General features: G+C 47.2%; 1 protein-coding gene across 3 annotated transcripts in view; it reads left to right on the top strand.

Annotated features, from left to right (window-relative positions):
- Positions 1–13,540, top strand: part of Igsf3 (immunoglobulin superfamily member 3) — a 90,800-nt gene that overhangs the window by 50,360 nt on the left and 26,900 nt on the right. For 2 of the 3 annotated variants that reach the window (XM_076933031.1, XM_076933032.1), the window contains exons 3-7: positions 456–833; positions 3,065–3,475; positions 7,430–7,819; positions 9,144–9,203; positions 11,493–11,894. In XM_076933031.1, coding sequence (XP_076789146.1) covers positions 456–833; positions 3,065–3,475; positions 7,430–7,819; positions 9,144–9,203; positions 11,493–11,894 — 1,641 coding nt within the window. The remainder of the gene's footprint in view (positions 1–455; positions 834–3,064; positions 3,476–7,429; positions 7,820–9,143; positions 9,204–11,492; positions 11,895–13,540) is intronic. The other variant, XM_034499841.2, reaches the window with a different exon arrangement.

Here is a 13,540-nt window from a genome sequence, read left to right on the forward strand (position 1 = left end):
AATAGCTTTCTTGGGCCAGCCCTGCTAATCATGGGAGAACCATTTAATTTTAGCCAGATTACAAGGTGGCTGCTTTTATTTGTTTTTGCCTGGATTTGTGCCAAGGACTCAACTTTTCCTGTTCATTTTATTAAAAAGTTTATAAACAGCATTAATAAATAGATATACAGCTGCTGTATAAATGACAGAGAGACCAAATGAAATTCACAAGGGTCAGCATTGAATAAGTAACAGCCATGTCCTTGCTTCATCAAATTCCCATATATGCAAATTAGATACAGAGCTTTACTACACTGTTTTAATTAATATTTATAAATCATAGACTGCCTTGGAAAGAGCCAGTAACCCATTTATACTGCCATCATGTCACACAAATAACAAACCCTCTGGGGACTGCTGTCTGTTTTGCATTTGGTCAGAAAAGTAAGCACGTTGTTGTGTCTGTCTCCCCTTAGGTGTGGTGTCAGCGCAGCGACAGGTCACTGTCCAGGAAGGACCCTTGTACCGCACAGAGGGCTCCCACATCACCATCTGGTGCAACGTGAGTGGCTACCAGGGTCCCTCTGAGCAGAACTTCCAGTGGTCCATTTACCTGCCCTCTGCTCCCGAGCGTGAAGTCCAGATCATCAGCACAGTGGACTCTTCCTTCCCTTACGCCATCTACACCCAGCGAGTCCGCAGTGGGAAGATCTACGTGGAGAGAGTCCAGGGCCACTCGGCCTTACTTCATATCACAGACCTGCAAGCCCGGGATGCTGGGGAGTATGAATGTCACACCCCCAACACCGATGAGCGCTACTTTGGGAGTTACAGTGCCAAGATGAACCTAGTAGGTAAGGAGACCCTGCTTCCACATGGCCAGTGTCAGGCCCAAGTCCCTTCTGTTGCCATGTGCTTTTGCTGCATACTAATGTGATTCCCCAGATATCTTAGAAAACCGCATGAGGGAGCATGAGTGTGAACACTAGACAGTTAAGGCTGACACTTGGAAAGTTCTTGTGCAAACATCAAGAACCTCAGCGGTTAAGCAGACCTTTGCTGGTAAACGGCAAATTGGGTTTATAACGCCAAGATCCAGGTGTGGTAGCTTCATACCTGTAATCCCAGCATCCCTGAGGCAGGGGACTGCCCTGTGGCAAGGACATTTGTGGGTGGTAGTTTGGAAGTGTGGCTTGGAAGGTAAAGTGGGTGAGACCATCGGGAAGAGAGGCAACTTTCCAAATACAAGAAAGGGCAAAACTCCCACCCATCCTGAGGCCAGCATGAGGCGACAGTAGACACACAGGGACAGGAGGATCATTGCAGGAGGGCAGTAATGTGTGAGGGGAATCTCAGAAGAGATAACCCAGTGAGTTCCAGATGCTCAGAGCGGAGAGAGAACAAGAAGAGGATGGGACCATTTTGAGGTGTCACAGGTGAACCACCGGGGGCATTTGTCAGACAGTGGTAATGGTTCTTTTGGGAACTGAATGGGTATCAGAGACAGGCAGAAGCTTGTGACTGAAGCTGCCCATGTACAGTTGTGTTCTTGAATTTCCTTGCTGGTAGATAGGAATTTAATAAATGAAAGCTTCTTCAGCAGCCCTGCTCTTCGGGTAGACAGGCACTAGAATGTTTCTGCTTGAAGCATCCACCACTATGCAAAGAGTCTTTCTTTAATGTGAAGTAATCAGCAAACAAGAGTCTCTATTTTGGGGCGAAATTCCCTGGATCCTATCCCTCAGAAATAAAGAACAAAAATAGAGGTTTTGGGGTTCAGGGGGAGAGTAGAGCTCCGGGTACCCAGACCTCCCTGGCTACATGCAAGAAGCTATGAACTGCCTGTCTCCCATGATGCTCTCTGTATGATGGAGAAGATGAAGCTGGAAGAGTTGTGGTGTGTGGGGGGGTGGCATTTAGTGTGAACATCCCTGGCTACCTGCTGCTGGGGAGGGAGGACAGACCACAGCCAGGGTCTTCTGGTTTATAACAAAGTCCAGATCTCTGCTTTTTATTTTCACAATTAAGCAGGGCATGTTGGTGGGTCTTTTGTCAGTAAGGATTGCTGCCCTTGTTTATTTTTCATGTTTGTAATAAGCCTGCATCCTAGTAAGAGGATGTCAGGCCTCAATCTTAGGATGAGTCCGGCAGAAAAGCAAGCCCTTGTAGTGAGTGCCCTTCTCAGACAGCAGTGGGGTAGCAGCATTTAGTCTTCAGAAGGATAAAGGTCAGAATAAAACTCCAGAGGAAGGATACAGAGCAGTGTCTTCATTTGCCTGAGTCTTCTGTGTGCCGTGGCTTCCTTCTGCTTTGATGAATCATGTGAAAAGTCCAGAGGGCAGGCCAGGCCTAGGGATGTCCATCTGTAATCCAGCCACTTGGAAGGCTGAGGCTGGAAGATCACAAGATCAAGGCCTTCTTGGGCAAGGTAGTGAGATCTGTCTCCGAATTAAAGAGGTGAGGCTTGGGATTATCGCTCAGTGGGTAGAGTACTTGCCTGCTACACATACATTCTTAGGTTCTAGCCCCAGTAACAAGGAGAGTATAAGAATTGATAACGGTATTCTCTAGTCCTGCTTCCCAGTATTTTTTTTAAATAGCCTTCTAGGGACAGTGCATTGAGGAGGAAGACTGGGAGGTGGGATGGAGAGTTGGTCAAGGAGAAGGGAAAAGGGAAGGGCTGTATAGGAACATCAGGCCAGAAGTCCCAGCGCAATTCCTGGGTCGGAAGTGAAGTTGAGCTATCTCAAAGCAATACAAACCCAACAAGGAATCTTATCAGATGTCAACAGTTATTCTTGAACAGAATTCTCAGGGAGTTCCTCTCATACATTTTCAAAATAAAATCCACCTTTTCGCTTAGTGTCATTAAAATACCAAGTAGGTGTCTGTGCTAAAAACATTATCTTAGCTACCACAGCAGAAGAGTGTATTTAGGTTTGTATGCCTTTTGGGGTTGTGTGTAGCCCTGAATCAGTTGTCAGAGGCTGCCCCTGTTGTGGTGTTAGCAGTGGTTTCTGTGTGGAGTGGGTCTCAGATTCTGTAGCACTGTAACCTTCCTCCGTGGGAACATTCTGTATTACAGTGATCCCAGATTCTCTGCAGACCACGGCTGTCCCCCAGACTCTGCACAAAGTAGAACAGGACCCTCTGGAGCTCAGCTGTGAAGTGGCCACTGAGACGGTCCAGCACACCCACCTCTCGGTATCCTGGCTGCGGCAGAGGGGTGGTGAGAACCCTGTGGAGGTCATTTCCCTGAGCCGAGACTTCATCCTGCATTCCAGCAGTGAATATACCCAGAGGCAGAGCCTGGGTGAGGTGCGGCTGGACAAGCTGGGGAGAAGCACCTTCCGCCTCACCATCTTCCACCTGCAGCCTTCCGACCAGGGCGAGTTCTACTGTGAGGCTGCGGAGTGGATCCAGGATCCAGATGGCTCTTGGTACGCCATGACCAGGAAGCGCTCTGAGGGTGCCGTGGTCAACGTCCAACCCACTGGTCAGTCTCTCTCAGCTTCTTGTCCTTTACCTGGTGGGGAGTCAGATACTAGGAGGTCATGTGGACACCTTGTTTGGTGACCATAACAATATGGTAGGTTTTGAGTGAGCTTAGAGGTGTGGTTATAACTTAGGCTGAAGAAAATGGATACATAGACCCAGCTTCCAGTGAGCTGCAGACAGCTGCCCACACTGGCCTCTGATCATTGTCATGTTTGCTTTATTAGATGGTATCATATTTTATTTTGAATAAGACATTTTTGGAAGATAATTTTGTAATTATATTTATGTACATAAAACTTAGTGTACATTTTTTAACCCATTTTAGTGGCAAGTTCTTTAGCCTTTGCCTTTACCAGCTTGGCAATGCAGGCCACAGACTTGGGACCCAGGACGTTGCCTCCTCAGTGGCGGCGGATCTCGTTAATTAAAATTGGTCCTAATGGCTTCCACCAGCTTAGCTAGAGCACTCTTGTCTTCCGAGTTAACCTGTGTGAAGGCAACAGTGGTGCATGTCCTCCTGTGGACCAGGCGCCCCAGCCTGGCCTTTCCCTTGATGATGCAGTAGGGCATCCCTATCTGTCAACACAGGGCAGGCAGGAAAACCACCAGCTCAATGGGGTCTACATCATGGGCAGTCACCACCAGCTGAGCCTTCTTGTTCTCCACCAAGGTGGTGACTGTATTGACTCCTGCTCGGAGGACAGGTGGTCTCTTAGTTGGGACGTCCCTTTTGCCAGCAGCTTTCTTCTCAGCACAGGCCAGTAGCCTTTGCTTCTTCTCTCGCTTTGTCTCTGGCCTGTACTTGTGGGCAAGCTTAAGCAGCTGAGTAGCTGTTTGCCTGTCCAGGGCCTGGGTGAACTGGTTAATGGCAGGAGGTATTTTGAGCCACTTACAGAGGATGGCTCTTTGCCGCTGCAGCCTGATGTATCGGGGCCATTTGATGAAGCGTGTTAGATCTCTTTTGGGCTGGATGTCCTGCTCAATGCCGAAGTTCTTGGGCCTTTTCTCGAACAATGGATTGACCACCTTTTGGCCTCCTGTTTCTTGGCGACAGCGGGGGCTGGGGCCGCCTTCTTCCCCTTGGCCTTCTTTCCTTTGGGCATCTTGCTCAGCTGGAGGAGAGCAAATAAGACATTTTTAAATAAGAGATTTTTGCAGAAAAACTGGGCTGCAGAAATAGCTTAGTGGTCAAGAGCATCTGTTGCTTTTGCAGAGGACCCAAGTTCAAGTTCTACCTACCTCCCACATGGTGCTTCACTACTATTCCTAACTTCAGTACCAGGGTCTCTTTTGCCCTCTTTTGTTCTCCAAGCACGCACACGATACACACATGCAGGCAAAAGGCACATAAAATAAAGTGAGTATATTTAAAAAAAAAATTTAGGGGGCTAGAGAGATGGCTCAGTGGTTAAGAGCACTGACTGCTCTTCCAGAGGTCCTGAGTTCAATTCCCAGCAATCACATAGTGGCTCACAACCATCTGTAATGGGATTCGATGCCCTCTTCTGGTGTGTCTGAAGAGAGCTGCAGTGTGCTCATATAAATAAAAAAAATTAATAAATCTTTAAAAAAAATTAAAGTGAGTGATTTTACAGATAATCTTTGTCTTGTGACTCTGAGTTCTTACTCCTGTTATGAACACCTGATGTCACCCAGTTTGATGATGCTTCAGTTACATAGGATATTTGAGATGATGAACCTTTTCTGTTGGATGCATGAAACAGTGAGCTAAGGAGATGTTAGTGTACCATTTTTATATTAATATTTCTGCCATTTTAAACAAGACTTCTAAAATGCTTTAACACATATTGTCATGTCTATGAGGCAAGTCACCATGGAGTCCTCACATTGTGGGGAGCAGGCTGAATACAGGGTGCCCTGTGGAGTATGAGGTCCTGCTGTGGAGACTTTATCAAGGGAAGACCTGAGTAGGTCTCCTGAGGGGGGAAGAATAGTATGCTTAGAGCTGAGGTAATGGTGGTTGTTGTAAACAGTTTTAATCCCAATCCGGGGTTTCTACCCTGCCTTGATTATTTACTTTGGTGGCCTGGCACACTGCAGTCCCCACAACTTCTCTTGATGTCTCCTGTGACTCTATGTTCTTCCCTGGTTCTTGTGCCTACAAGTCTCCAGTTTTGAGCTGGCTGCAGTTGTTTGATTACATTGGCTGAGCTGGGGTAGGTTCTCAGGCTAAGCTGTGGGTCTGACTTTAGTTGGATGGTAGTTATAATATGGTTACTGAGATGGCTGCTGGATGGCCTTTTCTTGTCTCTCTGATGAGAGAAGCTTTTATGTTACAGGTGGGAGTTCTGTCAGTACCTGTCTCTTGTCCTCCTTGTCCTGGTGGTCAGTTGCCTTGGATTGTGTGTCAGACTCACCAAATAGTAAACTTACTGAAACACCCCTGACGTCCCTGTTCAGAGACTCCTGGGGCCGGTCTGGGAAGCTGTGTCTGAAGTATTCCCAGGTCTTTTTCCACCTGTCTACATTTTGTCTAGCGCAGCTCTGGAGGGGGCAGGGCTTATAAGATCCTCTGGACACCTAATGGATGTGAGAGCAAAAGAAGGTTGGATTCTTGGTAAGAGGGCACACTGAGCCACACTTAGGACTCAGAGCTCCTACTGGCTTCCGAATCTTCTAATATTAAGAAATTTACCCAAGAGGCTTTAGTTCCTGTTTATCGTTTTCCTTACTGGTTGGTTTTAAGATCAGTGTCAAAAAAGTCTGGGCCTAATTTCCAGTCTTAATGCTTTTAAATTAGGTTGCATCAGCTAATCTTCTTTATTTTAATCTTACCAATTTGGAATTAGGACATTTGAATTTGCCCTGTAAATGTATCCAGACTGAGCCTAGAAAGGAAAATTTTAATGGAAAAAAAAATGCTGATAACTTCACTGTGTGTTCCAGTTCAGACTGAGGAGTTGCAACTCCACCTTTGAGTCTGTTTCTTCATGTTTATTTTAATAGACATTAGTCTTTACGGCACTGCAGGTGTTGTGCGAGGCATTCAGGGATGCCAAGATGCATGACATCTCTCCGTGCACTTAAGGTGCTAAGTGCTGTGTGAGTACGGAAGGCTGGTTTTGCTCTCTGTAGATGACTGTTACAGCAGATCTAGGAGTCGTAGCTCCTCAGATGACTTGAGCGAGTCAAGGTGATGGAGGAAGCCAGCTCTTTGGAAGTCATCTGTAGTTCCCCAACCCCTTGCTGAGAGGGCTTTGATCCATCAGGAAGTTTGGGTAATACAGGGAGGAGCTAGTCACTGGCAAGAAAAGATGTCTGGCTCAAGAGACTGGCCTGTGTGGGATAGAGGAGATAAAGAAAAGACATGTAGAAGTTGAACTGGATTGGAGAAGTGCGTACTTGGCTCACATGATCCATTTCCACAGGACTTTCACGTGCTTGAAGTGTGGGGGGGGGATGGGTTGGGGATGGCAGAGGCATAGATCCAAAGGTAGTAGTGATAGCCTGGAAATGTCACTGAGAGAGGGCTGTTGTGGTTGAGGCTGATGAATCTCTAGAAAGTTCACACACCACTGTGATGTGATTTTCCTCTCCATATTCTCTGTAAGAAACATAGTTAGAACTGGAAGGAGTTAGGGACTGGAGCCTCCTACAGCAAGAAGAGATGAGGCCAGTCTCTTCCTCCCAGTCTTAATTCCTCTTCCTGTCCCTCACTTCCACTGTGAGTGCCTCTTGACAGAGCCCTGTTAGTCTAAGTATGAGTGCTAAGCAAAACCAGACTGCCTAGATTTGTCTGGTATTCTGGTATTTAATGGGTTTGCTCAGCCTCAGATACCCTTGGCTAGAGTTGGATTTTCTCTCAAGATGAATACTGAGTCTTCTCTGTAGTTAGTGTCATGAAGGTCAGGGGAATAGCATTTTCGGAAGCAGTTTGGTAGGCTGCAGCTCTTATTTGCCCAGAATGCATCTGTTTTGTTTGTGTTCCCAGACAAAGAGTTCACCGTACGTCTGGAAACAGATAAGAGACTGCACACAGTGGGTGAGCCGGTGGAGTTCAGATGCATCCTCGAGGCTCAGAACATTCCTGACCGGTACTTTGCCGTCTCCTGGGCCTTCAACAGCTCACTCATTGCCACCATGGGGCCTAATGCTGTGCCAGTCCTCAACAGTGAATTTGCTCACCGTGAAGCCAAGGGACAGCTTAAGGTGGCCAAAGAGAGTGACGGTGTCTTTGTGCTGAAGATATACCACCTTCGCCAGGAAGATAGTGGCAAATACAACTGCCGGGTGACTGAGCGAGAGAAGACTGTCACTGGAGAGTTCATTGACAAGGAAAGCAAGCGGCCCAAGAACATCCCCATTGTCGTGCTCCCCCTCAGTAAGTAGAAGCGCCTCTTACTGATTTCTGGTGCGGTGACTAGTGACATCATGGAGAAGTGGGAGAGAGAATGGGTATAGGGAGAAGGGACAGAATATGGGGTAAAGCTGACCAGAGAGGGGGCCTCTCCACCCCCTCCAGCCCCATGTCTGCAAAGCAGCAGGGGCATGTCTTGGGCAAGAGATGGTATCTACACACTTGAGTTCAAGCAGCCTGGTGTAAAACACCAGCCTTGCCAGCTCAGTTAGAAGTAAGACCAGGAAGTCATTTGCACCTTTGAGGGCATTAAATCCCAGAAGTGGGCAGAGGCCTGCCTTGAAATCCTACTTAAGAAGAGTTCATCTCTTATGGGAGGATTTGGACATCATCAACTGCATTATTAAGAAGGCTTTGCCATCTGGGTTCTTCCAGGTATCAATCTGGGCATTTCCCTAATTGTCTTTTCTGTACTGAAATTGCATTGTTAAAAGTCAGTGGGTGTGCACAGTGTTAGGTTCATCCTAATGTGCGCACACAGCAGTCAGTGGGTGGGCGCTCTGTCTTCCTGGGATGTGCTTGGACAGTTTGGACCTCTCAAGGCTGTTCCAGGGACTCTGCCTCTGTGTGCACTGCAGGGTCTGGATGGGTGGTGCCCTTTTTTGGGAACTCCAGAGATGAACAGTGTGTATGCATGCCGTGTTTAAATATCCATAGTGTCAAGATGCTCTTATTAATCCCCTTTCTCTCACAGTTCTGTTTTTAGCAGAAAGTTAATCAAAACTTACAATGCTCTGATTTTAAACAAGATGGTCCAGTGTAAGAACTAACCTTTAACCTTTTCTTAGCTCCCAGGACTGTTCCTCCTCTTAGCCTTGTCATGGTTTCTTTACATTTTTATTTACACATTTATGTATTTGAAATGTTTTTATGTTGTGTGAAGTCTAAAATAGAGGAGCCTTGTTTTCTATCATGCTTATTATATTTTGAACACACACACACACACACACACACACACACACACACACACACACACACACACGAGTAACCTTGAACTCTTTCTTGTGCTTTCCTCGCAATGCATGGTGCTTTGCATAGAGTAGGTGCTTGCTAAATATCTGTATAGCTGAAACTATCGGATTGAATGCCCACATTCTTTATACTATTTTCCTGTGCCTGCTGTAATCACAGACTCTGTACTTTGAAACTAATTCCTCATTGTTTCATAAGGATGGCATGAGGGGCAGCCACACTGTTTGCTTCCTGTATCTTTTGTACTAAAAACATTTCCCCCAGCCCTTCCGAGAACTTGTTTGATGATCTGTGGCCTGCTATATTGCTTTTCCAGCAGATAACTGGGTAGTTAAAGTCCCCCAGCAGCACCAGATCCTGCCCCAAGGCCACTTGGGTAAGTCTACTGAAGAGCAACAATCAATGGTAATGGTGATAATGCCCTGGATTTTAATGGCACCTTTCCTCCTAAGAACCAAAAGTGCTTCTGCATACATGATCTCTTTGCTCCAATCCTACAATCCTGTACAAGCCAGTGCGACATCCATCTTGTGAATGGAGACATCAGAGCACATGCAAGGAAGTGTCTGATCCGGTTTTCCAGTTTGTGGTTGATCTTGCAGTTGCATTAGGAACATTCGCTCTAACTCCAAACCTGCTGCTCTGCGCTTAGCCTGTACCCCGCCAGCAGCCTCCTGGTTGGATGTCATTTGTGAACACACACTCAGATTTTCATTAGTTCTGTCCTAGTCTTCATTCAGTCTGGAGGATATTAACTTGTAGGCTACCTTTCTATGAGCCTGGGAACCTGTGTATATAGTTACCGTGAGCTGCACAGCACCAGATCTGTGTTTGTCCATGCTTCGGCTGCCGGTGGGCTTCTCTTCTATCTAGGTTTTCCAGGCTTTCTCTAAATAGCCATCTAGAATGTCCATAAGAGTCTGCTGGGGTGACAGGAGGGCACATAACTGATGCCTTACAGGCCACTCTTCTGTATAAGACAGAAAAGTTTTCTTCCTTGATGCTGAAATCGCCTTCTGCGTCTCTCACCTTATGGTGAAAACAGTGAGGAAGAATATTGAGTCTGAAGGCAAGCACAGACTGGGCACAGCCATAGAGTGTCTGCAGAGTATTCTGGAAGCCTTTGGTTCAGCCCTCAGTGCTGCTCCGCCTTCCAACAGGTCCCCTCTGTGTCACGACCCTAAGGAGGCACTAGCAGGATCTTAACTTTGCATATGATAAATTGAGCTTGGCTAGTAAGAAACCCAAAATTCCGCAGTCAGGAGGCAGTACAGCCAAATCCCCAAACCATTTCTGCTGTGGGCAATGGCTCTACGAGAGCCTTGTTCTGGGAAGGCTGCTCTGAAGCTCGCTGTTCCCACCTTGTCCAGATCCCCTTCCTGTGAAACAAGCATAGCATGCTCTCTATGGCAAAGTCAGTGTTGAGGCCCTGCGCTTGTCTTTCCTGTTTCTGCCTGTGGGGACAATTAAGGGGGAGAAGAATAAAGTCGATCCAAATGCTGCAGTAATCGGGTATGCTCTCGATCTGGGGTTTGACTTAATCAATTCCGAATGGTGCCTAGAAAATTGGATCCAAATTGATTATGACACTATGTATTGTGTTAATTCTTATGAGCTCATTGAACTCAATATAGGTAATTATACAGAATAACATATGCATAATTAAGAAAGTGTTAGCCATGCTGTTTATGAAAGCAGAAATATCCCAAAGTATGGTAAAAATCAATCATGACTGTGGGTACCACATTTTCAAAACATACTGTGTGCTGCACAATCTGTATGCATTGTCTCGTTTGCTATTTAATCTTTTGTGGGTTAAAAATAGCATCCTACAGAAGAAAAAGCTGAGGCTTGTAGAGTTTAAGTCATCCCCTCAACTGAGATCAGCTATCCGAAGGAGAGGCAAAGGCTAGACTAAGCTAGGAAGGGAGTGGAGGTCTTATCCCCACCTTTGTTTGGCACACTGTCAGGGCAGAAAGCCGAGGTGCCCCAGGCTGAGTGGTCTTACTGGAGAGCAGAAGATGGTGAGCCACTGGCCATGGCTCAATCTTCTCTGTTAACGAAAGCATGAAACTTTGCTCTCTTCCACGCACTCTGCGAGACGAGACCATCTGTGCCCCATTTTCCACACATACGCACATGCCATCTTCTAAATACTTCCTGACATTTTTTTTTCTACTTCCTAATATTTCCCGGAAGGTTTCAGATGGCACACTAAGAATGTGTATAGTTTCTGTTTGACTCTTGTAGCTTCAAGTGGTAGTGAAGTGCTCTAGGATTTGGGAATTCCTCACGCTAAAACTCGCAAGCCGGAAGCCCTGAGTGGCAGCTGAACAGGTCACCCATAAATAACTTTTTGTCATAAACTCCATGTCATTGTAGCATATTCTCCAGGTTCTGATTTACTTTTAGGTCTTAGTACCTCATTATCCCAATTCACTGTACAAAGCAAAGAACATTCTAGGCTACCAGATCTAGGGAGCAGTGCCCAGTTTGAACCAGCCAAACCTTACAACAGCAAGTTGTGTTTCAAAACAAATCAGAGTTTTGAGCTTCATTGTCAGAATCCTGGGATTCGGTTTGCACCCTTCTTCCTGCGTCATCCGTGAGGAGGGCGCACATGGAGACTGTAAACCCCCAGTGTGGCACTCTCTCTTCTCCCCAGAAAGCAGCATGTCCGTGGAGGTGGCCAGCAATGCCAGCGTCATCCTGGAGGGTGAGGACCTGCACTTCTCCTGTATTGTCCGAACAGTGGGCAGGTTGCAGGCCCGCTTCTCTGTCATCTGGCAGCTTGTGGATAGGCAGAACCGCCGCAGCAATGTCATGTGGCTGGACCGGGATGGCACCGTGCAGCCGGGCTCATCGTACTGGGAGCGCAGCAGCTTCGGAGGCATCCAGATGGAGCAGGTGCAGCCCAACTCCTTCAGCCTGGGCATCTTCAACAGCAGGAAGGAAGATGAGGGCCAGTACGAGTGCCACGTGACGGAGTGGGTACGGGCCGTGGATGGGGAGTGGCAGATTGTGGGAGAGCGCCGCGCCAGTACCCTGGTCTCCATCACAGCCCTTGGTGAGTGAGTAGTAGGACCATGGCAGATGCTTTCTTGTCAGACTCCTTTCCATCTTACAGGTGTTCTGGTTGGAGGGTCTGGGGAGACGTCAGTGGCTTAAGTGCATACTGGGCAAGCATGAGGATCTGGGCATGAGGCTCACAGGACCCAAGTAAAATGTTGAGTAGGCTTGACATCATGCCTGTAATTCCAGCCTCAGAGGCAGACATGGTACATATGTCCAACACACACACACACACACACACAAACGGCAAAAAAAGGCAAACACATCATGGTATGAAGGGACTGTATGGTAGTATGCGCAGGGTTGAGGGAACTAAGCAGATGGTGGGGCATGGGGTAGGGCTGTTACCACCCCAGGGTTGGTTATGTCAAGGTTCTAGACAGATTGGTGCCACCAACCAGCAGGAGCATGGCTGGGGCAAAATTGTCCTGGAAGAGGGGACTGACTGGGTACAGTGACAAGTCTCTCCTTTTCACAGGGTGTCTTACCCAGCTGCTTACAGGCCCGCCCCACCCCGTCCCTCAAAAGTGTGGCTGAACAGGATGGAAATCTCATTGCCAATGATACAGCATTTGAGTCTTAGCCCTCAGCTTGGTTGTTCCATTTAGGCCTGTTTTTTATCTCCTTCTCTGTAAAGCTCCCACTTAAGAAAAACATTTCCTCATTTGCCAGGGAGTGAAGATACCTTGAGGTTTGCTAAAACCAAGTAATGTTAGATTTGCTTCTCACAGTCTATCCAAAGAGGTTTCCGCTCGAGTTATCTGCCAGATGCAATCAGTCTATTACATTTTAAAAGACTGGCCTGCTACTTTGCTGGGAAGATAACTTATTATGTCAGGCCTTCTATTTGTCAAGAAGCTTTGTCAGTCTCCATTCGCCTAGAATATGTCACCACCTTCCCTCAGGTAGGGCTGGTGGTGCTGTCGCATACCTAATAAAGATGACAGCCCCAGGTAGATCTGCCCAAGACCTCATCCATGCTCTCCTTTCCTGGATTGGCATTGTATTTGCTTAATTCTCAAATGTCTGTTTTCAATTGCACGGTGAGAAAAACATTATCCATGTTCTGTTTAACCTCTCCCCCCATACTGGGGCTTCCCTCCAGCTGCTTCACGAAGGGGGAAGTCGCATGCCGCTGTTATAGGAATCCTTGAGTTTTTCAGGGTAACAAGGTGTCTCCCCAAGCAAGGCATGCAGTAAAAAGAAAGAAAAACAAATGTGCAAACAGGAAGAAAACAACAAGGAGCTCCAGACCCCCGGCGTCCCGTTATGGTGCCTATTTGGTCAGACTGGCTTGCTGTTTAGGACTTGGGATGGACACGGTGTCATGTAAGCCCAGACGCAGTCTCTGTATCCTCCCCCATGTCATTGCGATTACATCTGCTTCCTGAAAGCTTTGTACCAAAGAAGGGCTTGCCTTCTGCAGTCATTAGGCAGCTCGGATTCCTGTTTCTAGAAACTCCCTCCAGTGTTGATCATGGTCCCTGTGCTTGTGCTTGGCACTGCTGTGGACCCAGGCAGGGGAACTTGGGAGAAGGCTCTGGGATCTGCTACATATGGTTTTTCCCCATCCTGGGAGATTAGGGGTATCCAGGGAAGGGTGATTCGGGGCTGTTTCCCTAAAAGTAATTTTACGGTTTC

The sequence above is a fragment of the Arvicanthis niloticus genome, chromosome 4, assembly GCF_011762505.2.
Source record: "Arvicanthis niloticus isolate mArvNil1 chromosome 4, mArvNil1.pat.X, whole genome shotgun sequence".
Classification (NCBI taxonomy): Eukaryota; Metazoa; Chordata; class Mammalia; order Rodentia; family Muridae; genus Arvicanthis; species Arvicanthis niloticus.